The 24,426-nt window shown below is 54.1% G+C and overlaps 4 protein-coding genes across 4 annotated transcripts; 2 read left to right on the top strand and 2 right to left on the bottom strand.

Moving 5' to 3' along the window:
- Positions 1-14,836: 14,836 nt before the first annotated feature.
- Positions 14,837-18,562, top strand: IUM83_06827 (ef hand family protein; the record flags this gene model as incomplete). The annotated part of the gene is made up of 8 exons (XM_067931059.1): positions 14,837-14,910; positions 15,006-15,096; positions 15,170-15,646; positions 15,727-15,873; positions 16,257-16,475; positions 16,552-16,715; positions 16,803-16,876; positions 17,574-18,562. 8 exons carry the CDS (start codon positions 14,837-14,839, stop codon positions 18,560-18,562), a joined length of 2,235 nt encoding a protein of 744 aa, XP_067787277.1.
- A 604-nt stretch (positions 18,563-19,166) lies between these two features.
- On the top strand, positions 19,167-20,390 carry IUM83_06826 (RmlC-like jelly roll fold; the record flags this gene model as incomplete). Its single annotated transcript, XM_067931058.1, has 1 exon — positions 19,167-20,390. One exon carries the CDS (start codon positions 19,167-19,169, stop codon positions 20,388-20,390), a length of 1,224 nt encoding a protein of 407 aa, XP_067787276.1.
- A 497-nt stretch (positions 20,391-20,887) lies between these two features.
- IUM83_06825 (uncharacterized protein) lies at positions 20,888-21,661 on the bottom strand (the record flags this gene model as incomplete). The annotated part of the gene is made up of 1 exon (XM_067931057.1): positions 20,888-21,661. The coding sequence occupies one exon, from the start codon at positions 21,659-21,661 to the stop codon at positions 20,888-20,890; it is 774 nt and encodes a 257-aa protein (XP_067787279.1).
- Positions 21,662-21,879: 218 nt separating this feature from the next.
- IUM83_06824 (Adenylyl cyclase-associated protein) lies at positions 21,880-23,277 on the bottom strand (the record flags this gene model as incomplete). The annotated part of the gene is made up of 1 exon (XM_067931056.1): positions 21,880-23,277. One exon carries the CDS (start codon positions 23,275-23,277, stop codon positions 21,880-21,882), a length of 1,398 nt encoding a protein of 465 aa, XP_067787278.1.
- Positions 23,278-24,426: the final 1,149 nt, after the last annotated feature.

Below are 24,426 nucleotides of genomic sequence, written 5' to 3'. Positions count from 1 at the left end.
AACAATCGCCGAGTTAGGTCGGCGCTTGTTGGCCTGCGCAGGGGTTGTCCCCTCGCGGTTCGGCCCAACCGGGACAGCGGGTGTCTCGCCTCTCGCGGACACCTGCCAACCAAGGTCCACTCTTCCGGAGATCCGCCGAGCTAGCGGACTCCGTTCACAAACTCCTGTGCCCTCCACCAAAGGATGGACGGCGGCGCGCTAGCGCTTTTACAGGCCGCCGGGGCAGAAGCAACCCGACTTGAAGAGTAACGGCACCCGGGCTGTCCGGCGTACCGGCTCGCTGAGCTAGCGAGACTTTTCCTTCGCACTTGGCGAGCACCCAACGCCCAATCCCGGGCCGACCTAATCTCTTGGCGCTGCCAGTCGAGTACCCTACAAGCTATGCCTCTCGGGTACCGACGGCAGGCATAATCCGACCCCGTGCAGGGACTTACCGGAAAGTGTGCACGTGTTGTGGGCCTAGAAAATTCTGCTCTGTTTGTTCTTAAGTCTCCTGGGCGCCCTGAAAGGGCGCCTCCACTATTCCTAAGGTCCTATACAAATATCAAGTGAAATGGAGTGGTTTCGGATCTCGGCCGACCCTTCACCCTCTCAGCGACGCTTCGAACTCGGCGGAGCCGGATAAGTTGTCCGGATAACCCGGCGAGCTCGACGGGGAGGTCTCGCCGACTCGGCTGAGTGCTGCTGAGCTCGCCGGGCTCACGCTTGGTCCTCTTGTGCGCCTTCTGGCCGTGCACCGTGTCGTTTGGGCGGCCGGCGGCTCTGTTTAGCCGAGCTCAAGGCCTGTAAACTGCCTTGAACTCGGCTGAGCGTCTCCTAGCATCCCCGTACTCGGCCCGCTGTACTTGCGTCTTCTCCTTGCGTAGCGCCACCCGTCCTTGGTCTCCGGTGCTCTTGATTCCCACTCAGTCGGCCGCGGTGCGCTCGTGAAGCCTGCGAGCTCGGCGAGCTCGGCGGACTGGCACAGTGTACCATCCAGCCGAGTAGTACCGTCAGCGCCGCTTTCCTGGCCGTCTTGGTACTGCGAGCTCGGCGGACTGGCACAGTGTACCATCCAGCCGAGTAGTACCGTCGGTGCTGCTTTCCTGACCGTCTCGGTACTGCGAGCTCGGCGAACTCGGCGGACTGGCACCATCCAGCCGAGTAGTACCGTCGGCGCCGTTTTCCTGGCCGTCCTGGTACCCTTTTCTGCCTTAACTTCGAGTGCTCCACGAAATCTGGTGTTCCCTACACCACAGCAATTACTGCTGCTGCAGAAGACGTGGCGAGTACACGTGCGACAGCACCTGTTTGTTGACTATCTTCGTCTACCGTCGTGACACGAAGCGACTGTGAACATTAGTGTTTGTTTGCCTTTGGTACACAATTCACGGCTACCTAGTGGTAGCACAGAACAAGGAGAGGTCGCCGACATGGCACTCTGGTGACGAAAGTGAGGACTGAGGGGTGCGGAGATCACGATCATACATATGGGTACATTAGTAGTGATTATAGCACTACTATCCATGTTTGTATGGGCTACTCTGTGCGTGACCGCCATGATGGATTGCCTATGTGGCTTAATGAAACTTATGCGTGACCACCATGACGAGTTGCGACAGAAGTGGACGAAAATTTCGCAATATCCCTTTTTGAAGTTTTTGTGTGCTACAGTGTGTATTCCAGCCAAATTGATCGTCGAAATATTTTCCGGCGTCAAGCGTTATGGCGGCACTGCACCGAGATGATGAATCGCATGCTGAAGCGAATGAAGATATCGACGAGGTGGAGGACGAGAAATGCAGCAAGATGACCTCAATGACAAGAAATGTTGTTCTTCTTGATCGAAATAGTATCTCGATCGCGAGGTCGATCACGTCACGGCAATCTGTATCAATGTTTGGAGCTGCACTTCACAACGCAGGTGTTCCTAGCCAAGTCGCAGCCGACCTAGGAAGGCGTGCCGCCATAAGTAAGCTATCGTCCATATCCACGGCATTGATCCGCTATTCTTTCGTCTCTTAATATTTTATTTACTTAACATCATTAGTTTGCTAACAACAACAAAAAGTTAGGAAAATCACAGCGTTTTCGGGTTGAGCATAGGAGACACTCTTCCTTGGTTACGCGCAGCGACTCCTTCTGCGTAGCACTAGACTCCAGTAGCTGTAGACAGATAGGCAGCGAAGAAGGTTTGCGCTTGAGTTGGTAATTTGCAAAGTGAGGTCTTTATTTATCAGTCAGTGGTGTTGTGTTGCACTGAGGGGAACCCCCAAGGTGAAAACCCCTCTTGGCCCCAGTAGACGCTACAGGCTACTTCATGTAGCAGGGAGCGACCTTGAGCTTCAGGGTGACGCCTCGTCCCCAATCTTCTTCGGCCTTCCTTGCTCCCCATGTCCACAGCCTTAAACTCACAACCTTCACTCTCTCCTCCTTTCTGCACTTGAACCTCAACTAACTGTCACATGCAGTTTGCATACTCGAATGCAGTGATACACTTGCATTCACTATACCAACGCAGCCACAACCAAAGTGACCATCTTGCTCAACCGTTGCTGCCACTTCGCCCACGACAGCCAGCTCCCGTACCAAACAGGATCACGGTCGAACTCCAGACCACCAACGGGTAGAGTCTCGTACTCCCACTTCACTTGGTAGTGGTGTTCATGAAAATGTGAATGCAATCATTCGCCCACCTGAGGCCGTTACGACGAGGACAGGAACGGCTACATGTCAATGTCCATGACATCGTCCGTCATCACCGCCAACGCTTGCGTTTCACTCGGCACTGCCACCCAGGCTGCCTTTGTATTCTCCACACTGAGGCCATCTCGTAGTTCATTGAAACGCGTAGGCCCCATAGCCTTCGTGAAAATGTCAGCCAGATTATTCGTTGTTGGAACATACAACATCTTCAGCCTTCCTGCATCCACGTGCTCTGCAATGTATCGAATCACTTTGGCATAGTTTCGCAAGCGGTCTGAGTTGCCATTATTCTCGATCGCTTTCAGAGTGCTTTGGTTGTCACAGAAGAGGGTTGTTTCAATCGTCTGCTTGACGCCCAACTCCTTCAGCATGTCTTGTGTCCACAGCACCACTTCCGTGCACGCATAGACAGCAAACAGCTCCGAGCTGCACGTATGCGTCGTCACATTATTCTGCTTCTTGCTTCTCCAGTCAAAAGCACAACCATTGAACTTAATGACGAAGCCGGTCACGGACTTGCTGGTCTCCGGGCAGCGTGCATGGTCAGCATCTGCAAATGCCTCCAGCTGCAACGGTCCCTCTTGGGCACGGTAAACCAAACCATAGTCCTTCGTAGTCGGTGCATATCGCACAACTCGTTGTGCTGCACGATAATTCTCACGAGTATAGGCATTTGCATACCGTCCCAGGTTGCGCACGGCATTCGCCAAGTCTGGGCGCGTGCATGCAACCAGGTATTGCAGTGAGCCCACGATCTCACGATAGGGAAGTCTCGGATCATTGATCTTTGTCAAGTCGTTCTCTACGGGTATAGTTGGGTCATTGTGCATCTGAGGGGACGAAGCTGGACGAGCATCAGCCAGTTTGAATCGCTTCGCCATGCGTTCAATGTATGCTGTCTGAACCATCGTAATCATACGACCAGGCTCATACGACACTTCCATGCCCAAAAGGTGCTTCACCCGACCGAGATCTTTCACCTCAAACTTCGCAGCCAACTGCTTGATCACAATCTTGTAGTCGTCAGGCTTGGCGGCAATGACGATGTCATCCACGTACACCGTGAGAAAGACCGCCCCTTTCACGCCCATTCTCCAGAATACACCGACATCAAACGCGCACTGCTTAAATCCTAGCTCCAGAAGAAATTTCTTTAGCATATCACTCCAGATTCTAGAAGCCTGCTTGAGGCCGTACAGACCCTTGAGTAGCTTGCACACTCGTCCCGTTCCGTCGTCGTAACCATCTGGTTGCTCCATGTAGATGTTCACATCCGTCAGCTCACCATTTAAGAAAGCTGTCACGAAGTCAATGTGTCTCAGATCCAAGCAATACTTGAGCGCAAGAATCATCACCAGCCTCACGGACTCGATACGTACTACAGGAGAATAGGTTGCAAGATAATCAATCCCATAATTCTGCATGAATCCTTTCACTGCCAATCTTGCCTTTAACCTTTCCACGAAACCCTTCTCGTTCCTCTTCACCACCAGCACCCATAGACACTTCAATATGTTGATGGGGTTGAATTTCGTTGACTTTGGCCTTGGCACTAGTACCCATGTTCCGTTCCGCATCTGTGAGTTGTACTCCTTGTCCATAGCTTCTTTCCAGTCCGCAGCGTGAGGCGAAGCCATTGCATCATGTACACTTGTCGGGTTTAATATCTCATTGACCACCCCAATCATCATACACTGCATCAGAGTCGCAGCCATCACGAATGTGTGGGCTGTACCGCGAATTCGGTTTCCGTTGACGCGTCGAACGTCTCGTTGACACTGGAGCCCGTCGACGCTGGTGGGTATCATTTCGTCCGGCTGGCGAGGCGGTAGAAGTTGATGCTGGTCCACTCAGGGCACTTGGCCCTGTAGTGCCAACAGTGCTTGAAAACTCAACACGTACTTCATTTCCATTATCATCGTCGGTCGTGTTTGTGCTCCCACTAAAACCAGCTTCCTCCATTTCCACGTCATCGTCTTCATCCATAGAGTCATCACTGTATGCGTCCATATGCATATTTTCTGAGGCGTCCGAAGCAAGGTGCTTTTCCTCCAAATCTCCCCCCCTCAATTGCGGAAGGATGATACGCAGTAGGATTTATAGGAATGGGAACGTAAGGAATCTCCGTAGGCAATTGAATCCGCTTGCTGAAATAGCGCCTGTCGATAAGTTTTGCACGTAGTCAGGGTGTACCGACTTGCTCTCATCCAACTCCACATTTCGGCTGACCACCATGTCACCTGTATCCAAGTCCAGCATCCGGAAGCCATTGGTGTACAGCGAAAATCCTAGCATTAACACCGGGCGTGAACGACGTTGAAGCTTATGCGATCGCTTCACAGAAGGGATGAAGCAGTATCCGGTACATCCACACACGAACAAATGCTTCACGTCTGGCTTTTTGCCCTCATACATCTCATACGGCGTCTTGTTCTTTAGCGCTTTCGTTCCACTCATGTTGTCCACTGTCACGACGTACATCAGGATTTCGCCCCACAGACAGAACGGTAGTCCACTTGCTTCGTGTATGGCCCGCACTTTTGCCATTAGCTTCCCGTTCATCTTCTCAACAAGACAGTTTTCCTCGGGGGTATATGCGTTCGTAGTCAGGAGTTCAATGCCATGATCATGCAAGAAGTTGACTAGTACCGGGTTGATAAATTCACCTCCTTGGTCGCACGAAAAGGTCCTCACTGGGTAGCGTTTCTCCACCTTTCGCACTACTTGTATTACATTGGCGGACGCTTGACTTTTCGCCTGTAACAGAAATGCCCATGTGAACCTCGAAGCCTCATCATGTACGAGCTGGAAGTACTTGGCCTTTCCTGGTGTTTCGATCCCAACATAGCATACGTCGGACATCAGTCGAGCACCAACGTCTTTTTGACGCTTCCCTTGATGACGTCGATAAGCCATGCGCTTCTGCTTTGCAAGACGACACGCATGACACTTAATTGGCTTGTTGAAGTCACTCGCTGTCACTCTTGTTAGCCCTTCCACCATGTGTAGTTCAGCCATCTTCTTCAGTGCAGGTCCGTTGAGGTGAGCAAAGCGCATGTGCCATCTTAGAATTCTGTCCTCCGTGGTTACTGGCACCACCATGCACAATCTCGCTTCGACTGGTTCAACAATCTGGGCCATTAGCCAGAAATGTGCACCGCGACGCTCAAGTAATAGTCGATCTCCACCTTTGGTAAGGATCATGTTCCGCTTGTCCGGGTCGGCTTCATCAGTAAATGAAGGCACCCAGCCGTCTTGTTCCAACTTGTATTGACACAAGATATTGGTAGTTCCTTTGGGTGCGAAGCGCGAATGCTTCAACTGGATCAGTGGAGCAGCATTCGACTCATTATTCCCGACCTTGGCGCGAATCACCACTTTGCCAAAAGGTTTCCCTTTGCTGATACCACCTTCCCAGTCTTGAAAATGCGTGTCATCTTGATTGAAAGATAAGAAAGCACGCTCTTCAGTACACACATGAGTTGCAGCTCCCGAGTCCATCATCCAGGGTCCGTACGACATTGGCATTGCCACGGCATCCTTTACCTCTGCCACCATACCAATCCGTTCAACAGGGTGATCGTTGACCACCTGTACCATCTTCATTGATCCACCATCGCCACTAGCTGATGCAGGAGTAAAAGAATCTTCACCTTTCTTCTTTTGCTGTGCCAAATAGCCATAACACTCGTGGCGAAGATGACCCTTCTTTTTGCAGAACCAGCACTTCTTGTTACTGGTCTTAGCTTTTTTGTTGTTGCCAGGTTGGTCGCCGTTGCCTCGCTTCCGATTCTTTTCCGAAAGCCGTTGCTGATATGGTTGCTTTTGGGCAGACATTATCTTCGTCGCACCAGCAGTAGAAGGATCCTCTTTATTGTGTTCATGGGCCTTGTCCGTCTCCGCCTCCCCACGCAATGTGTTGAGTACAACGTCCAAGGTAACCGGTTGGCCGCCCGGTTGCTTCTGGTTGAAGATTCTCACGACATTGCGGTGAGTCTCTTCCACCCCTTGGAGTATGATGTTCACCATCTCTTTGTCAGGTATCAGCTCATTCATGTTCTCCAACTGGCGCCGAATGTCCTCCACATTATCCAACCACTGCTCCATATTACCGCCGAGAGTGAATGTGCTCGTGTACAGCTCGCGTCGCAATCGAATCACACTCGAGAAGGCTCGCTTGGTCTTGTCGGCCTCGAAGGCCCGCCACATTTCAAAGCCAGACTCAAACTTGCACACCTTCCGCGAGTCTTTCTGCAGGAGACCTCGCAGCAACGCATCACACACAAACGTATTCTTATCGTCGTAGATCTGCTGTCGGGCTGCATCATTAGGGTCAGGCTGGATACAACCACTAACAATACCCCAGCACTCTCGCTGTGTTAGGTATGAGCGTAGTTGTGCCTTGAACAAATCAAATCCGCCATCTTCCGTGTACTGCGGTGGCTTGTTAGTCCCCGAAGCTTCGTTCGAGTGCCGCCTGCATGGACGCCTACGGCGCCTTGCTGCACTCCAACAGCTTGTTGTACACCGACAGTACCTTGGCCACCACCACCAGCAGAATGTCTGCCACCAGCTGCCCCACCACTGCTTCCTCCTTGCTGTCCTACACCGGACATCTTCACTCAACTCTCCACCAGAAAGCTTCTTCAAGAAAGATACTTTACGTTGAAGCCTAGTTGTGCTTTGGGCTCATAACCTAGGAGACACTCTTCCTTGGTTACGCGCAGCGACTCCTTCTGCGTAGCACTTGACTCCAGTAGCTGTAGACAGATAGGCAGCGAAGAAGGTTTGCGCTTGAGTTGGTAATTTGCAAAGTGAGGTCTTTATTTATCAGTCAGTGGTGTTGTGTTGCACTGAGGGGAACCCCCAAGGTGAAAATCCCTCTTGGCCCCAGTAGACGCTACAGGCTACTTCATGTAGCAGGGAGCGACCTTGAGCTTCAGGGTGACGCCTCGTCCCCAATCTTCTTCGGCCTTCCTTGCTCCCCATGTCCACAGCCTTAAACTCACAACCTTCACTCTCTCCTCCTTTCTGCACTTGAACCTCAACTAACTGTCACATGCAGTTTGCATACTCGAATGCAGTGATACACTTGCATTCACTATACCAACGCAGCCACAACCAAAGTGACCATCTTGCTCAACCGTTGCTGCCACTTCGCCCACGACAGCCAGCTCCCGTACCAAACAGGATCACGGTCGAACTCCAGACCACCAACGGGTAGAGTCTCGTACTCCCACTTCACTTGGTAGTGGTGTTCATGAAAATGTGAATGCAATCATTCGCCCACCTGAGGCCGTTACGACGAGGACAGGAACGGCTACATGTCAATGTCCATGACATCGTCCGTCATCACCGCCAACGCTTGCGTTTCACTCGGCACTGCCACCCAGGCTGCCTTTGTATTCTCCACACTGAGGCCATCTCGTAGTTCATTGAAACGCGTAGGCCCCATAGCCTTCGTGAAAATGTCAGCCAGATTATTCGTTGTTGGAACATACAACATCTTCAGCCTTCCTGCATCCACGTGCTCTGCAATGTATCGAATCACTTTGGCATAGTTTCGCAAGCGGTCTGAGTTGCCATTATTCTCGATCGCTTTCAGAGTGCTTTGGTTGTCACAGAAGAGGGTTGTTTCAATCGTCTGCTTGACGCCCAACTCCTTCAGCATGTCTTGTGTCCACAGCACCACTTCCGTGCACGCATAGACAGCAAACAGCTCCGAGCTGCACGTATGCGTCGTCACATTATTCTGCTTCTTGCTTCTCCAGTCAAAAGCACAACCATTGAACTTAATGACGAAGCCGGTCACGGACTTGCTGGTCTCCGGGCAGCGTGCATGGTCAGCATCTGCAAATGCCTCCAGCTGCAACGGTCCCTCTTGGGCACGGTAAACCAAACCATAGTCCTTCGTAGTCAGTGCATATCGCACAACTCGTTGTGCTGCACGATAATTCTCACGAGTATAGGCATTTGCATACCGTCCCAGGTTGCGCACGGCATTCGCCAAGTCTGGGCGCGTGCATGCAACCAGGTATTGCAGTGAGCCCACGATCTCACGATAGGGAAGTCTCGGATCATTGATCTTTGTCAAGTCGTTCTCTACGGGTATAGTTGGGTCATTGTGCATCTGAGGGGACGAAGCTGGACGAGCATCAGCCAGTTTGAATCGCTTCGCCATGCGTTCAATGTATGCTGTCTGAACCATCGTAATCATACGACCAGGCTCATACGACACTTCCATGCCCAAAAGGTGCTTCACCCGACCGAGATCTTTCACCTCAAACTTCGCAGCCAACTGCTTGATCACAATCTTGTAGTCGTCAGGCTTGGCGGCAATGACGATGTCATCCACGTACACCGTGAGAAAGACCGCCCCTTTCACGCCCATTCTCCAGAATACACCGACATCAAACGCGCACTGCTTAAATCCTAGCTCCAGAAGAAATTTCTTTAGCATATCACTCCAGATTCTAGAAGCCTGCTTGAGGCCGTACAGACCCTTGAGTAGCTTGCACACTCGTCCCGTTCCGTCGTCGTAACCATCTGGTTGCTCCATGTAGATGTTCACATCCGTCAGCTCACCATTTAAGAAAGCTGTCACGAAGTCAATGTGTCTCAGATCCAAGCAATACTTGAGCGCAAGAATCATCACCAGCCTCACGGACTCGATACGTACTACAGGAGAATAGGTTGCAAGATAATCAATCCCATAATTCTGCATGAATCCTTTCACTGCCAATCTTGCCTTTAACCTTTCCACGAAACCCTTCTCGTTCCTCTTCACCACCAGCACCCATAGACACTTCAATATGTTGATGGGGTTGAATTTCGTTGACTTTGGCCTTGGCACTAGTACCCATGTTCCGTTCCGCATCTGTGAGTTGTACTCCTTGTCCATAGCTTCTTTCCAGTCCGCAGCGTGAGGCGAAGCCATTGCATCATGTACACTTGTCGGGTTTAATATCTCATTGACCACCCCAATCATCATACACTGCATCAGAGTCGCAGCCATCACGAATGTGTGTGGGCTGTACCGCGAATTCGGTTTCCGTTGACGCGTCGAACGTCTCGTTGACACTGGAGCCCGTCGACGCTGGTGGGTATCATTTCGTCCGGCTGGCGAGGCAGTAGAAGTTGATGCTGGTCCACTCAGGGCACTTGGCCCTGTAGTGCCAACAGTGCTTGAAAACTCAACACGTACTTCATTTCCATTATCATCGTCGGTCGTGTTTGTGCTCCCACTAAAACCAGCTTCCTCCATTTCCACGTCATCGTCTTCATCCATAGAGTCATCACTGTATGCGTCCATATGCATATTTTCTGAGGCGTCCGAAGCAAGGTGCTTTTCCTCCAAATCTCCCCCCTCAATTGCGGAAGGATGATACGCAGTAGGATTTATAGGAATGGGAACGTAAGGAATCTCCGTAGGCAATTGAATCCGCTTGCTGAAATAGCGCCTGTCGATAAGTTTTTGCACGTAGTCAGGGTGTACCGACTTGCTCTCATCCAACTCCACATTTCGGCTGACCACCATGTCACCTGTATCCAAGTCCAGCATCCGGAAGCCATTGGTGTACAGCGAAAATCCTAGCATTAACACCGGGCGTGAACGACGTTGAAGCTTATGCGATCGCTTCACAGAAGGGATGAAGCAGTATCCGGTACATCCACACACGAACAAATGCTTCACGTCTGGCTTTTTGCCCTCATACATCTCATACGGCGTCTTGTTCTTTAGCGCTTTCGTTCCACTCATGTTGTCCACTGTCACGACGTACATCAGGATTTCGCCCCACAGACAGAACGGTAGTCCACTTGCTTCGTGTATGGCCCGCACTTTTGCCATTAGCTTCCCGTTCATCTTCTCAACAAGACAGTTTTCCTCGGGGGTATATGCGTTCGTAGTCAGGAGTTCAATGCCATGATCATGCAAGAAGTTGACTAGTACCGGGTTGATAAATTCACCTCCTTGGTCGCACGAAAAGGTCCTCACTGGGTAGCGTTTCTCCACCTTTCGCACTACTTGTATTACATTGGCGGACGCTTGACTTTTCGCCTGTAACAGAAATGCCCATGTGAACCTCGAAGCCTCATCATGTACGAGCTGGAAGTACTTGGCCTTTCCTGGTGTTTCGATCCCAACATAGCATACGTCGGACATCAGTCGAGCACCAACGTCTTTTGACGCTTCCCTTGATGACGTCGATAAGCCATGCGCTTCTGCTTTGCAAGACGACACGCATGACACTTAATTGGCTTGTTGAAGTCACTCGCTGTCACTCTTGTTAGCCCTTCCACCATGTGTAGTTCAGCCATCTTCTTCAGTGCAGGTCCGTTGAGGTGAGCAAAGCGCATGTGCCATCTTAGAATTCTGTCCTCCGTGGTTACTGGCACCACCATGCACAATCTCGCTTCGACTGGTTCAACAATCTGGGCCATTAGCCAGAAATGTGCACCGCGACGCTCAAGTAATAGTCGATCTCCACCTTTGGTAAGGATCATGTTCCGCTTGTCCGGGTCGGCTTCATCAGTAAATGAAGGCACCCAGCCGTCTTGTTCCAACTTGTATTGACACAAGATATTGGTAGTTCCTTTGGGTGCGAAGCGCGAATGCTTCAACTGGATCAGTGGAGCAGCATTCGACTCATTATTCCCGACCTTGGCGCGAATCACCACTTTGCCAAAGGTTTCCCTTTGCTGATACCACCTTCCCAGTCTTGAAAATGCGTGTCATCTTGATTGAAAGATAAGAAAGCACGCTCTTCAGTACACACATGAGTTGCAGCTCCCGAGTCCATCATCCAGGGTCCGTACGACATTGGCATTGCCACGGCATCCTTTACCTCTGCCACCATACCAATCCGTTCAACAGGGTGATCGTTGACCACCTGTACCATCTTCATTGATCCACCATCGCCACTAGCTGATGCAGGAGTAAAAGAATCTTCACCTTTCTTCTTTTGCTGTGCCAAATAGCCATAACACTCGTGGCGAAGATGACCCTTCTTTTTGCAGAACCAGCACTTCTTGTTACTGGTCTTAGCTTTTTTGTTGTTGCCAGGTTGGTCGCCGTTGCCTCGCTTCCGATTCTTTTCCGAAAGCCGTTGCTGATATGGTTGCTTTTGGGCAGACATTATCTTCGTCGCACCAGCAGTAGAAGGATCCTCTTTATTGTGTTCATGGGCCTTGTCCGTCTCCGCCTCCCCACGCAATGTGTTGAGTACAACGTCCAAGGTAACCGGTTGGCCGCCCGGTTGCTTCTGGTTGAAGATTCTCACGACATTGCGGTGAGTCTCTTCCACCCCTTGGAGTATGATGTTCACCATCTCTTTGTCAGGTATCAGCTCATTCATGTTCTCCAACTGGCGCCGAATGTCCTCCACATTATCCAACCACTGCTCCATATTACCGCCGAGAGTGAATGTGCTCGTGTACAGCTCGCGTCGCAATCGAATCACACTCGAGAAGGCTCGCTTGGTCTTGTCGGCCTCGAAGGCCCGCCACATTTCAAAGCCAGACTCAAACTTGCACACCTTCCGCGAGTCTTTCTGCAGGAGACCTCGCAGCAACGCATCACACACAAACGTATTCTTATCGTCGTAGATCTGCTGTCGGGCTGCATCATTAGGGTCAGGCTGGATACAACCACTAACAATACCCCAGCACTCTCGCTGTGTTAGGTATGAGCGTAGTTGTGCCTTGAACAAATCAAATCCGCCATCTTCCGTGTACTGCGGTGGCTTGTTAGTCCCCCGAAGCTTCGTTCGAGTGCCGCCTGCATGGACGCCTACGGCGCCTTGCTGCACTCCAACAGCTTGTTGTACACCGACAGTACCTTGGCCACCACCACCAGCAGAATGTCTGCCACCAGCTGCCCCACCACTGCTTCCTCCTTGCTGTCCTACACCGGACATCTTCACTCAACTCTCCACCAGAAAGCTTCTTCAAGAAAGATACTTTACGTTGAAGCCTAGTTGTGCTTTGGGCTCATAACCTAGGAGACACTCTTCCTTGGTTACGCGCAGCGACTCCTTCTGCGTAGCACTTGACTCCAGTAGCTGTAGACAGATAGGCAGCGAAGAAGGTTTGCGCTTGAGTTGGTAATTTGCAAAGTGAGGTCTTTATTTATCAGTCAGTGGTGTTGTGTTGCACTGAGGGGAACCCCAAGGTGAAAATCCCTCTTGGCCCCAGTAGACGCTACAGGCTACTTCATGTAGCAGGGAGCGACCTTGAGCTTCAGGGTGACGCCTCGTCCCCAATCTTCTTCGGCCTTCCTTGCTCCCCATGTCCACAGCCTTAAACTCACAACCTTCACTCTCTCCTCCTTTCTGCACTTGAACCTCAACTAACTGTCACATGCAGTTTGCATACTCGAATGCAGTGATACACTTGCATTCACTATACCAACGCAGCCACAACCAAAGTGACCATCTTGCTCAACCGTTGCTGCCACTTCGCCCACGACAGCCAGCTCCCGTACCAAACAGGATCACGGTCGAACTCCAGACCACCAACGGGTAGAGTCTCGTAGAGCAGGATTCTTTTCCCTGCTGCAGGAATCCTGCAGTATGACACTGCCTGTCGATCTTCTTCTAGGTGTCATTGCCGTTCTGCAGCGGTGGTTGTTGTTGACCACGGCCAGGGATGCTGGCCGCCTTGAACGCGGGCAGTACCTGGAGTCGAACAAGGGTTTGTTCGTCAGATGGCATAAAGCTAAGGATGGAGGCGACGGGTGATGCTGTCGAGGCCGCGGGTGCTACACAGTCCAGTGACAGTTGACCCACCCTCTCAGTAAAGTAAAATAATTATTTTCCCGAGCTCTGGTCTTGTTCCCCCAGACGCTGTCCCGCTCCGCGCGGACTTCTTTAAATGAAAGTAGCACACAATATATATTTGTCTGACACGTTCATTTTGATGGTTCACTGAGTAGTCGAGTGCATGGCTTGCATTGTTTGTGTTGACAAGAATCTCAAATTGGTTGCTTCAACGAAGTGTACGCCTTGATTTGCTTTGCTCGTTCAGCCGCCCACTTGATATCTACTTCACAATGCACGGGGAGTTGAGCAGCTTTGAACACAGCACAGCTTAAAGATTTTGTACAGAGGATGATCACTGAGAGAGCCGCAGTATTTGATTTATTTGTCGGAGTTGGCTGGGCCACAGGCACCCACGTCGCATGGTCTCACAAATTTGGAACGCGGAGCAGCTTGTTCTCCCAGTTCCCGCGTGGCAATCCGCGGGAAATAAAATGAAAAATAAGAGAATGCATGTCATGGTCCACAAGTGAATTGAACTAGACCTTGGATGTTTCTTGGTAGCACGAAACTTTACAACATAGGTGACTTGAGGGCAATTTCTCAAGATTCATGGAATGCCAATATTTCTCGATCAAAATGTGAGACTTAGGTCTCGAAAGTGCAACGAATTGGGTGTAGAATAAAATTATCTGACAAATAACCCGGACAATTTTGGTTCATCTTACGGTACGCGCGAGCTAACACGTCCGTATTACATACATAGTTCCTTGTGCAGACCATACGCATGTCCAGTCTTATCTACTAATAGTGTATCAGTTTCCAGCAGTGATCTCGAAGTGTGACTGGTAAAAGGTGAAGGCGAATTTCCCACTTAGTATTGATATGCAGTTCTGTTTTAGCTCCGATTACTGTATTATATCCGTTTGGGGCTGGGAGAAACAACCAAACCACCTATTTCCTGTTATTATTAAAGAAAAGATGAGAGCAGTACTATAGTACAGCAAGAATCTATCTACTGTTATGCTGTGCGGTTCACAAATCAAAATCCAGGGCGAAGCACGGCTTTGTTAGAGTTTGCCTGTGACCGCGACCACGCCGCGTTGGCAACGAGAAACAAACAAATCGAGACAGGGCGTCGCTTTGTTTCAAGAATTATACTGAGAGAAACTTATTTTCGGCTCGACTCTGCAAACAGGGCGGACACAAGATCTCGCCATAGATCTTTCTGGATCCGGGAGAAACTGTTTTGCATACGTCCGCCAATATACAAGTTTGTGCGTAGTGAGTTATGCCTCTGGGTAGTACATTTTGGCTCGTGCACTTGTGAACTTCGAACTTCGGCTGCTCGATGGTCCCTCTGGTTGAAGCGCCTCTCCGCAGCAGTCTGCGGCATGGGCGATGAGGAGGCGAGCGATGGCGACAAGCGAATCACGCCTGCCTTCCTGACAGAGGTGGCCAACCAATTGTACGATGGGTGCCAGCACTCACTGTATAGTATACTGCTGCATGCATTACGTGTGTTAACCCCCCCCCCCCCCCCCATCGTTATTCTCCCTCCAGCTCCAAGCAGAGGGCCAGCGGTCGGCCATACGAGCATGACCCCGAGAAGGGCTTCACCATGGACATCATGATGATGATGGACATGGAAAAGGTAATAACTCAGCCTAGCAATCTCGCTTCTGAGGTTTTCGATGACAGCTGACACTGTCAACTGCTGCTGGCAGGTGAGCACGCTGCGCAACGAGTTCCTGCGCAAGGAGAAGGGGCTGTCCATCGCCGAGTTCGTCTACGTCATGATGCGCTTCGTTCAGAGCAGCGCCCACACAGACGAGAACTCGCGGCTGCACGATCTATCTGAGTCCCAGCTGGTGGCAAACCTTTGCGAACTCTTTGCCCAAATCGACATCAATGGTGACGGATCGATGGAGTGGGAGGAGTTCACTTCGTTTATCGTGGACACGGGGCTCACGGTCAAGAGCCACCAGCCCAACTCCATCCAGCAGTACCATCATGTGCAGTGGGAAGACGCTTCCAAGCACAGCACATTCATCGACCATATTTACTATTTCCCGTCAAATGATCTCGTTGCGCTGGTGGAAAGCTGCAGTCCGTATTTCAAGCTATACAATGTCAACTGCGAACTCACCCGCACTATCAAGTCCCCCGAAGGATTTGTTCAGTGTGCCGAACATTTACCAAAGGTGGGTGTTAGTGTGGATTTACTTTCATGTTGTCTTGGTGGAATTCTGCTAACAGCACAATTCGATCTATTCATCATTAGTACAACCAATATATCGTGGCATCCTCCGACCTGCAATTCCGCTTCTACGACGACACTACATTGAGACTTATGAAAAGTTGTCATACTCCAACTTCTCAGAACTGCCTCAAATGGTATCCGGAATCCTCAGCGCTCTTTTCTGCTGGAGTGAGTGGCATTGTCTACGCCTGGGACGCCGAGCGCATGGAAGAAAAGCACCACATGGGCGGCGAGGTGCACGGACGAGTGCTCACTCGATCTCACGACGATATTGTGCTTGATCTCATCACGGTCGGTACTTTGTTATCTTGTTGTTGATATCATTTCACTAAAAGTACAATTGTGTCCAGTTGCCGACACTCGAGTCGTTAGCCTCCGCCAGCATGGACCGTACAATTCGGCTATGGGACGTACATACTGGGAAGCACAAACAGCAGCTCGACGGGCACGCAAAAGGCGTGCGGTCACTCGCATACTCACCGGAGTATCGCTTTTTGGTGTCGGCAGGTTTTGATTTTGATGCTCTCGTATGGAATCCTTACGTGGACCAGCTCATTTTGCGATTGCATGGGCACAACAATAGTCTTTGTGGCGTAGAAATCATCCCGGATACACCACAAATCATCACAGCCGACGTTGACGGAGTTTTTAAGGTCTGGGATATCCGAAATTTTGCCTGTATGCAGACCTTCACAGCCGAGAATATGGGAGATGTCAAGAACATCGTTTCAATCACCTCCGAGAAGCGGATCGTTGCAGCTGGCAAGAAGGCACGATCTCCTTAAGGATGATGTTGTATGAATGCTGCAAGCTAACCTGGGTCCGTGTCATATTGCATTCTTACAGTTGATCAAGTTTGACTACGAGAAACTGGAAAATCCTGAGCTTACCGACGATCATCCTGTATTCATCGCACTATACAACCCAACCTCTCTTTCTTTCATCACTGCCGCCGGAAGAGATGTCAAAATCTGGGATGCACGCGTTGGGAAGCTCATTCGGGTATACAGGTAAGTCTAGTCGCTCCAAACCTTTTTAAATTAGGAGACTACAGCTGATGTCTCCGCTGTTCTCGTCGGATGTGATTGCCAAGCCAGGAACTTGAGCTCCACAGATTTAACAACATTATGCCTAGACTTTCGAGAGCGCAAGTTCATCATTGGGGACCACGGTGGGTTGTTGCAACGTAGATAATGACTTCACATTTTATTCTCATAGCACCATATACACAGGTGGCAACATCCAGGTTTTTGACTACCTCAACGGATCACACATGAAGTCGTTCGCATACCCAGAGCTAGGCAATCGTGCCCACGCTGCTGAAGTAACGAAACTGTGCTATTGCGCAGAGCACATGGCGGTTATCAGCGTTTCATGGGATTGCTCCATCAACATCCACGACGAAAGAGACTCCGAGCGCGGTGTGCTGCTTCGCAGGTTAATCGGCGGGCACTCCACGGACATCACAGCGCTCAGCTTCTCGTACCACCTGTCGTTGCTGGCATCAGGGTCATCCGATTGCTCTCTGCAAGTTTGGGACTACGAATTTGGCCGTCTCGACGCTACCTGCATTGGTCATGCAAGCGGCCTGCTTTGTCTTCATTTCTTAGACCCTTTTCCACTGCTTCTGTCGAGCGACAGCACTGGTAACCTCTGCTTCTGGGCAATGCGCCCGTCAGCACGGTACAAAGGCAAGTGCGTATTTCGCTTCCGCAACCAGCACAATCACTTGGGAACAGCCTCGGTAAATTGCATCGCCACGCACTTCACCCGGCGCAGTTCGTCGTCCAGTGCACACGATTGCTCAAACGGTGGAGACGATCGCGATGCTGACCCGTTGGACTTCACTTCCTTCCTGGTTATTACAGGCGATGACAAGGGATTCCTGAGTGTTTGGAACGTCTTGCCATTGCTCATGCGCCTAGCGAACAACTTCGATCTCAAGCCGTTGGCCAGGCCGGTCGAGTGCGCCAATGCACAGCGGAACCTGCGCGTGGATGCTGCCAGTATGGTGCGCAAGGCCCGCAACACGCCGGAGTGGGCAGCCTACGCCCACCGCGACCCGCTTTCGTCCTTCTTCTTTTCGGTGGGGATGCCGCTCGTTGCCACTGGCGTAGATGACGATGAGGAGACCCGATGTGAAGACGGTGAAATGCGGCGTCTGCCTCCAGTGTCACTCGTGCATCGCTGGAAGGCCCACGGCGACGTGGTGTACTCAGTGCAGACGATCGAGGAGCCCAAGAGCCTCGTGACGTCTTCCTTCGACCGACGCGTGAAGATCTGGTCTCTCAGCGGCGAGTGTCTGGGCGTGCTGATGCAGGGCGGATTGGACCCCTCCAGCGGCAGCAGCTTGACCCCGATCACCGGACACCCCGACGTCGCCAAGCACCGGCCGTGGCGTTTCTCCGTCGACTATGACGCCCGTGAGCGCCGCAAAGAGACGGCCGCCGCCCCCGTGGTGGAAGATGTCCACATCCTGCTGCGCCAAGACGAGCGACGGGACCTCATCGCCGAGCGGCGGCGCACGGAGCGCATCGCCCAGGCCGCCGCCGCCGAGGCCAGCGTGATGGAGGAGATCTCGCGCACGTATCTACCGCCACTGCTGCCTCGTCGAGCCGGCGCCGCTGCCACTGTGGCCGCCGCCAGCGCAGCGACCGACTCGATTTCGGCGTCCTCGCTCGGGGCTGACGCGGCCTTCGTAGCGCTGCAGCCGCTGCGCAAGACGCCGCGCCGCAAGCCCGTGAACGCCGCCACGGCCGGCCGCTCGGCGGTAGTGCCGAGTCCGCGCCTGCTCCGACTGCGCGGTGGTGGCAGCAGCAACAACAGCCGCCTGCCGTCGCCGCGGGCGCCGAGCTGAGCCGAGCCTAGCGGAGTGTGAGCTGATGATGGCTGCTGTCCCTGCCTTGGCGAGCGCATCCATCCTGGAAAAAGCCCTGCAATGCACTTGGACGCGCGTGTTCTTTGTTATTCTGCTTGGTGTTGGCCCCTGCATCCACTGGATGATCCAGGAGGCCGTGAGGTCGCGTGCCCCCAGCCATTCGTGTTTGCGTTGGTTGACGCATCTCCCTCCCCCCAGGTTTGAGCAATCGACCCGCGGGCTTCGCTTGCATCACCAGAACTCCAGCAGCTCGCACTCGCGGCGCTCGACAACGACACCGACACCACAGCAGCGGCAGAGCAAAGCCCCCCGCGCCGTGCCGCGACGCCATGCTCTGGCGGCGCAGAGCAGCGCCATACACCCCCCCATGATCTGGATCATCAGCCGGTTTAGCGCGTCGTCGTCTCCCTTAAGTCCGAATTCGAGTCTAATCACCTCGGTCGCCCATCCCAGCGGCTCATTACAGCTTTTGCCGCCGGACCAAGCAGCCCGAAGAAGCGACCGTCGCCGGCCTCCTGCTCCGGACGTCCCCCGCCCTCCGCCCGCCTCTCCTCGCCACCCCCGACCGACCTCCACCGCCGCCATGGACGACTGCATGCAAGCCGCCGCCAACAGCGGCATGTTCGCGCTGTGCTCCGAGCCGACGCTGCGCCAGATCTGCGCGCGCGCCAAGGCCGTGACGTACCCCAAGAACGCCGTCGTGTACCACCAGGGCGAGACGCAGACGGAGATGCTGCTGCTCAAGCAGGGCAGCGTGGAGAGCACCAAGATCATCGACGGCCAGGAGCACACGCTGGACGTGATGACCAGCGGCGCCGTCAGCGCCAACCACGCGCTCGTGCAGGACCCCGCGGCCGTGACGGTGCGCTGCCTCACGCCCGTGTCGGGCTTCTCGCTGCAGAGCTCGGCGCTGGACGAGGTGCTGGAGGACAAGACGGCCTCGCGCGAGGTCATGCACAGCCTCAGCAAGGAGATCCGGCGGCAGGCCTCGCTGCTGCAGACGCCGCTGTTCGAGCAGCACGCCAAGCCCACGCCCTACTTCGCCACGTCTGTGGCCGCCTCCATCGAGTCGTTCTACCGCAGTGGCATGAACTCGCTGCTGAACGCGCGTCTGACGGGCCAGCCCGTCGCCAGGCTCTTCCCGGAGATGCACCTGCAGATCCCCACGCGTGTCGTGTACATCAACGGTTTCAAGGGCATCCGCCACATGCTCGAGAAGCACGTGGACGCCGACCAGTACGAGTACCCGCAGCTGGTGCGTCTCACGGAGGCCGTGTCGCCCGGTGTGATCATGACGCCCGTGAGCAGCATGCTGGAGGCCTTCAACGCCGGCCACATGAACCCGGAGTCGCTCGCCACGCGATGGATCCGCGGTACGGCGCCGCGTATGCTGCGTGAGGTGATTTTCGGTGTTGGCCTGAACCAGCTCTCGGACTACTTCGAGGAACGTCTGTCCGTGACGTCGAGCCCCGCGTTGAACAATGCCATCGGTAGCATGGCCGCTGGTGTCGTGTCCGGCTACCTGTCGCACGTGCCGCACAACCTGTCCACGATGAAGCTGATGCACCCGCAGAAGAGCTACGCCGAGCACATGGACGACTTCATCCGGCGTGCGGAGGTGCGCGTGCCCAACACGGTGTCCCCGCGTCAGCGTTACCTGGCGGCCACGGCGCTTGCGTTGCTGTTCCCGAAGGGTCTGACGGTGCGTACGTCCCAGATCGTGGGTTCGTTTATTATCCTCAACGGTACCATCAACTCTCTCAAGGAAGTCGACTTCAACACGATCAAGGGCTACATGTCGGGGTAAGGGTCAAGGCTCGCAATATTACAAGGCGACTTATCTAGGTAGCGACGCGAAGAGGAGGGCGCGCGCTTACTACGCTGCAGCTTGCCGCCGCCGGCAAGGCTCCGGTCGGGAAGCGCGTGCGTGTACAGCTCAGTTCAACTTGACGCAGGCAGGCGAACCACACAGCGAAAGCTAGCGGCGACTGGACTGCGTAGAACCGAAGAGAACAGGACGGCACGGGGAAGTAGAGCAGCCACAAACAGCCCCGAATGATACAAATATCAAAGAGAACGCGATGCAAATTCAAGCAGCTCCTGCTTACGTACGTGGATGGCTACACGTATCCTACACCTGGGGCTGCACATCTTGTTAAACGAGCGCGGACCGAATCATCAAGCAAGCAAAGCGGCTGAACGGCAATGGACTGGCCAGCATGCGCGTGCCATTGCGTTTTGCACGTTTTCCCCGTGGCTGCTCCATTTGTGTCCGGTAGGGAGCTGGTCCCGCGGCGCGTGAAGTCACTCTGCCTGCAGCGTGGCGTCGACAAGTGCGCCTGGCGGAAGCGGGGTCTCGGTGGGCACGGGGTGCTCGCGCACAACGCTCGGGCGCGGCACCCGGCTCAGGTACTGGTACGCGCGCAGGTGCCGGAAGAACGTGGACGTGAAGAACGCCACGATCCGCGCCACCTCCGTCGGTGTAAAGGGGGCTGCTGGCCATGCTGCAGAGGGTGAGGGCACTTCCGGTTCATTGCCATTGCCAGTTAACAGCACACCGCTGGCATGCCGAATCTTCTCACGGAACTGGTCGTAGACAGCTTCTACCGTTGGGTATGCGTCAGGAGAAGGAGGAAGTGCGGGTGTCAGTGGCATGGCCTTGGTCTCAGCTACATGCAGCTCTTGCGGATTCATGCTCTCATCCGGTGGCACCGGCTCAGCGGGTGAGACTGCTGCACCGGACAGCGGGTGCGTCGCGAAGACGTACACTTCGTGCGCGAGAGTGAGCAGACCGAGAGCCTTGTCGGGCGGCAGACGTGCCTCGTCCCGGGCGAAGTTGAGCACGCCGAAGCAGAAGTCCACCCACACGCTGGTTCGAGGGTTCACGGGGTAGTGCTGGACGCCCAGGGCGCTTTCCAGCCGCGCCACTCGCTCCGTCGCTGAATCTGCCGCGTCTAGGTGCTGAAGCTGCTCCAGCGAGATCAGCGTGCTCGGCTCTGGGGCATCATCAACTACATTTGGCTGCTCTTCCGTGACGACCGGCGTCGGCGGCGTCACCGCCTCGACCGCTTTCCCCATTCCTGCTCCGCCGCTGCCACAACAACACAAACCCCGAAGTCCCGACCCTTCGCAACCTGCGAGTCGCAAGACAAGCTCGGTCAAAAGTATAGCTCAATTCATTTCTCAAACAGCATACTCGACGCGCACGAAGGGAAAATAACAGCCTCGGACGTTCAGGCGAAGGAGCTGCAGCTCACCAGGCCGATCACCGCAAGAACTGCGCGGTGAGGCTGGATCTAGTGGGAGTACAGGTCCGAGACGTCGGACGAGATGGTCAGGTCGTCCATGATCTTGTGCACGAACTGCTCCGGGATCGGCTTCTCCACGTAGTCGTCGCTGCCGGCGCCCTCCGGGAACGCCACGTTCATCTCCGAGCTCTTGGACGTGACGAACTGCACCTCGCGGCCCTCCCACGAGATGTACACGAGGCAGCCGTCCGTCTTGTCGATGGCCACGGACGGCACCACGCCCTTGCACTGCACCTGCACGCCCTTGCAGTTGACGATCTCAATGCTGGACACGGCGTTGTCGAAGATGAGCTTGGTCTTCTTGCACGAGTCGAACACGATGTTCTTGGCCTTGCCCTCCAGCAGGATGGTGGCGCCCTCGCAGCCGAAGATGTACACCTGCTGCTTCATGGTGATGCCGCTCACGGTGAGCGGCTCGGGGCCGGTCTGGTACTCGATCTGCCAGTTGCCGTTGCGCTCTTCGCAGACAGCGGGCTTGGTGACCTTGACGGGCGCGGCGGGCTTCTTGGCCGCAGCGGGGGCAGCCGGCGTAGGGGCGTCGCCCTCGGCCTTGTAGTCCTTGCGCCAGGTCTGCATGTCCTTGGTGACCTTCTTGAGGCCGGCGGTCTTGCCGCTGCTCTGGTCGATGGACTTGATGCCGGCGAAGACGTTGGCCATGCCGCCAGCGGGCGCCACAGCCTTGGCCGGGGACGCACCAGCAGCGGCCGGCGTGTAGCTGGCGACGTCGCCGCCCTTGGGGTTCCACGTGACGCCCGTGGTGTGGTGCGCCTTGACGTAGGCCATGAGCTCCGTGAGCAGGCTCTTGAAGGACGTGACGAAGGCGATCTGGTCCGGGTTGGACGTCTTGTACTGCACGCGGATCTTGTTGCCCCAGAAGTCCGAGCCGCCCACGTACGACTCGATGAAGGGCTTGGGCGCGGGCTCGACGCAGAGCCAGCCGAGCGCCTGGATGCCCTCGTTCACCATGTTCTGGTGGTTGGCGAACTCGCTGCGGTTGTCGCGCAGCGCGTTGATCTCCTTGATGCAGGCCTGCAGCTCCTTCAGGTGCTCCGGGTTGAGCGCCGCCGGCTTCTTGCACTGGCTGGCCATCAGCAGGTACGCGCGCTGGGCTGCGAACGCCTTCTCCGTCACCTCCCCGAGCTTGCGCGTGTCGTCGCCCAGCTTGCCGCTCACCTCCAGGAAGGGCGGCAGGTACTGGGCCACGTACTCGTCGTACGCCTCGAGCTGCGGCGACAGCTCCACGGGCGCGGCGGCGGGCGCGGCAGCGGCGGCAGGGGAGGAGGCGGCGGCGGGCGCGCCCTTCACGCCCAGCTGCGCCTCCACGCGTGCCAGACGCACGCCGAAGGCCTCCAGCAGGCTCTGCAGCGGCTTGACGGCGTCACTCATGCTCGGCGGGTGGGTGCTCTCTTGGTCGGAAGGCTCGGGTTTCTCTAATGATTTCTCCCCCTCCGCTTCAACGCATGATACGTAGGTGAACGCCGGCGATTGGACGCAATTCTGGCTGCGATGCCACGAACGATTGGACGAAATCTGTTTTTTTGTGTTCACGATAATTTACGTGTAGTTTACCGGTCATTTATTCCAAACTAGTCCTTCTTGGCACACCGTACACTGCATTCGCGCCGAGCTTATCACCACGCTACCTCGAGCGACGTGGTTGTTACACCCGACACGGTCGGTTACAAAGTTTGTTCCTGGCCGCATCTATAGATGCGCGTCTAGTATGAAGTGGGTCGCGACGATGGCAAGAGCTTGAAAACTACTACGATTAGTAAATACTGAGCTCGACAGATATAACGCATTGACAGTTTTCTCAGTGTTCGTTCACTGTTATCTGTTTACTCGAGCGGTGATTAGGCCGTTGCCACTGAAAACCGTCTTGTTGTTACATGCGCGAGCAATGGTGTCGTCACCAACGATGACCCAGCCAACGCGCAACCCCGAGCGATCGTCAATCTCGCTGCTCGACTCGCGCGCGTTGAAGATCACTCGGGGTTGAGCGTTGGCTTGTACGAGGAGGCCCCGCAGATCCGCCGGGTCTTATGTGAGATACGAATTCAGTGCTCGTTCTTGGCGATGAAAAGTAAGATCAAACCTGACGACTATCAAGAATTTGTGCGAGGTTCAATGTTACACCAACGAAGCCATGAACATCTGCAGCAACATAAGCGGCTTCGCCAACCACCAGAACGCGATCTACGATGCATTCCAAGTCGAAGACTCCAAGTTGGAGAAATCCCAGCGCACGTCCAAACCGTTTGTCGACTCGTCTACAATTTCTGGGGCAAACATGATCGTCTGCGTTGTTTGTGTATCAATGCTGCCACGTGGGGGCTAGACAGCCACCATGCAATAGACTTTGAGCGAGCCGACCAAGCGGTGCAGTTATCCGCTGAGTATTCACAAAACTGGATCACAACGACATCGACGGACGGCGGATCCCATTTTGCAGAACGAGGCTCCATCCGAATACCCGCATCCATACCGTTTTTATTAGGTGGGCGCCATGGAATCTGCACTGCCGCGAGATTCACC

The sequence above is a fragment of the Phytophthora cinnamomi genome (genome assembly GCF_018691715.1).
Source record: "Phytophthora cinnamomi strain GKB4 chromosome Unknown Contig62, whole genome shotgun sequence".
NCBI lineage: Eukaryota > Oomycota > Peronosporomycetes > Peronosporales > Peronosporaceae > Phytophthora > Phytophthora cinnamomi.
Note: the sequence above shows the minus strand (reverse complement) of the source record. Positions and strands in the feature narration are given on the sequence as shown.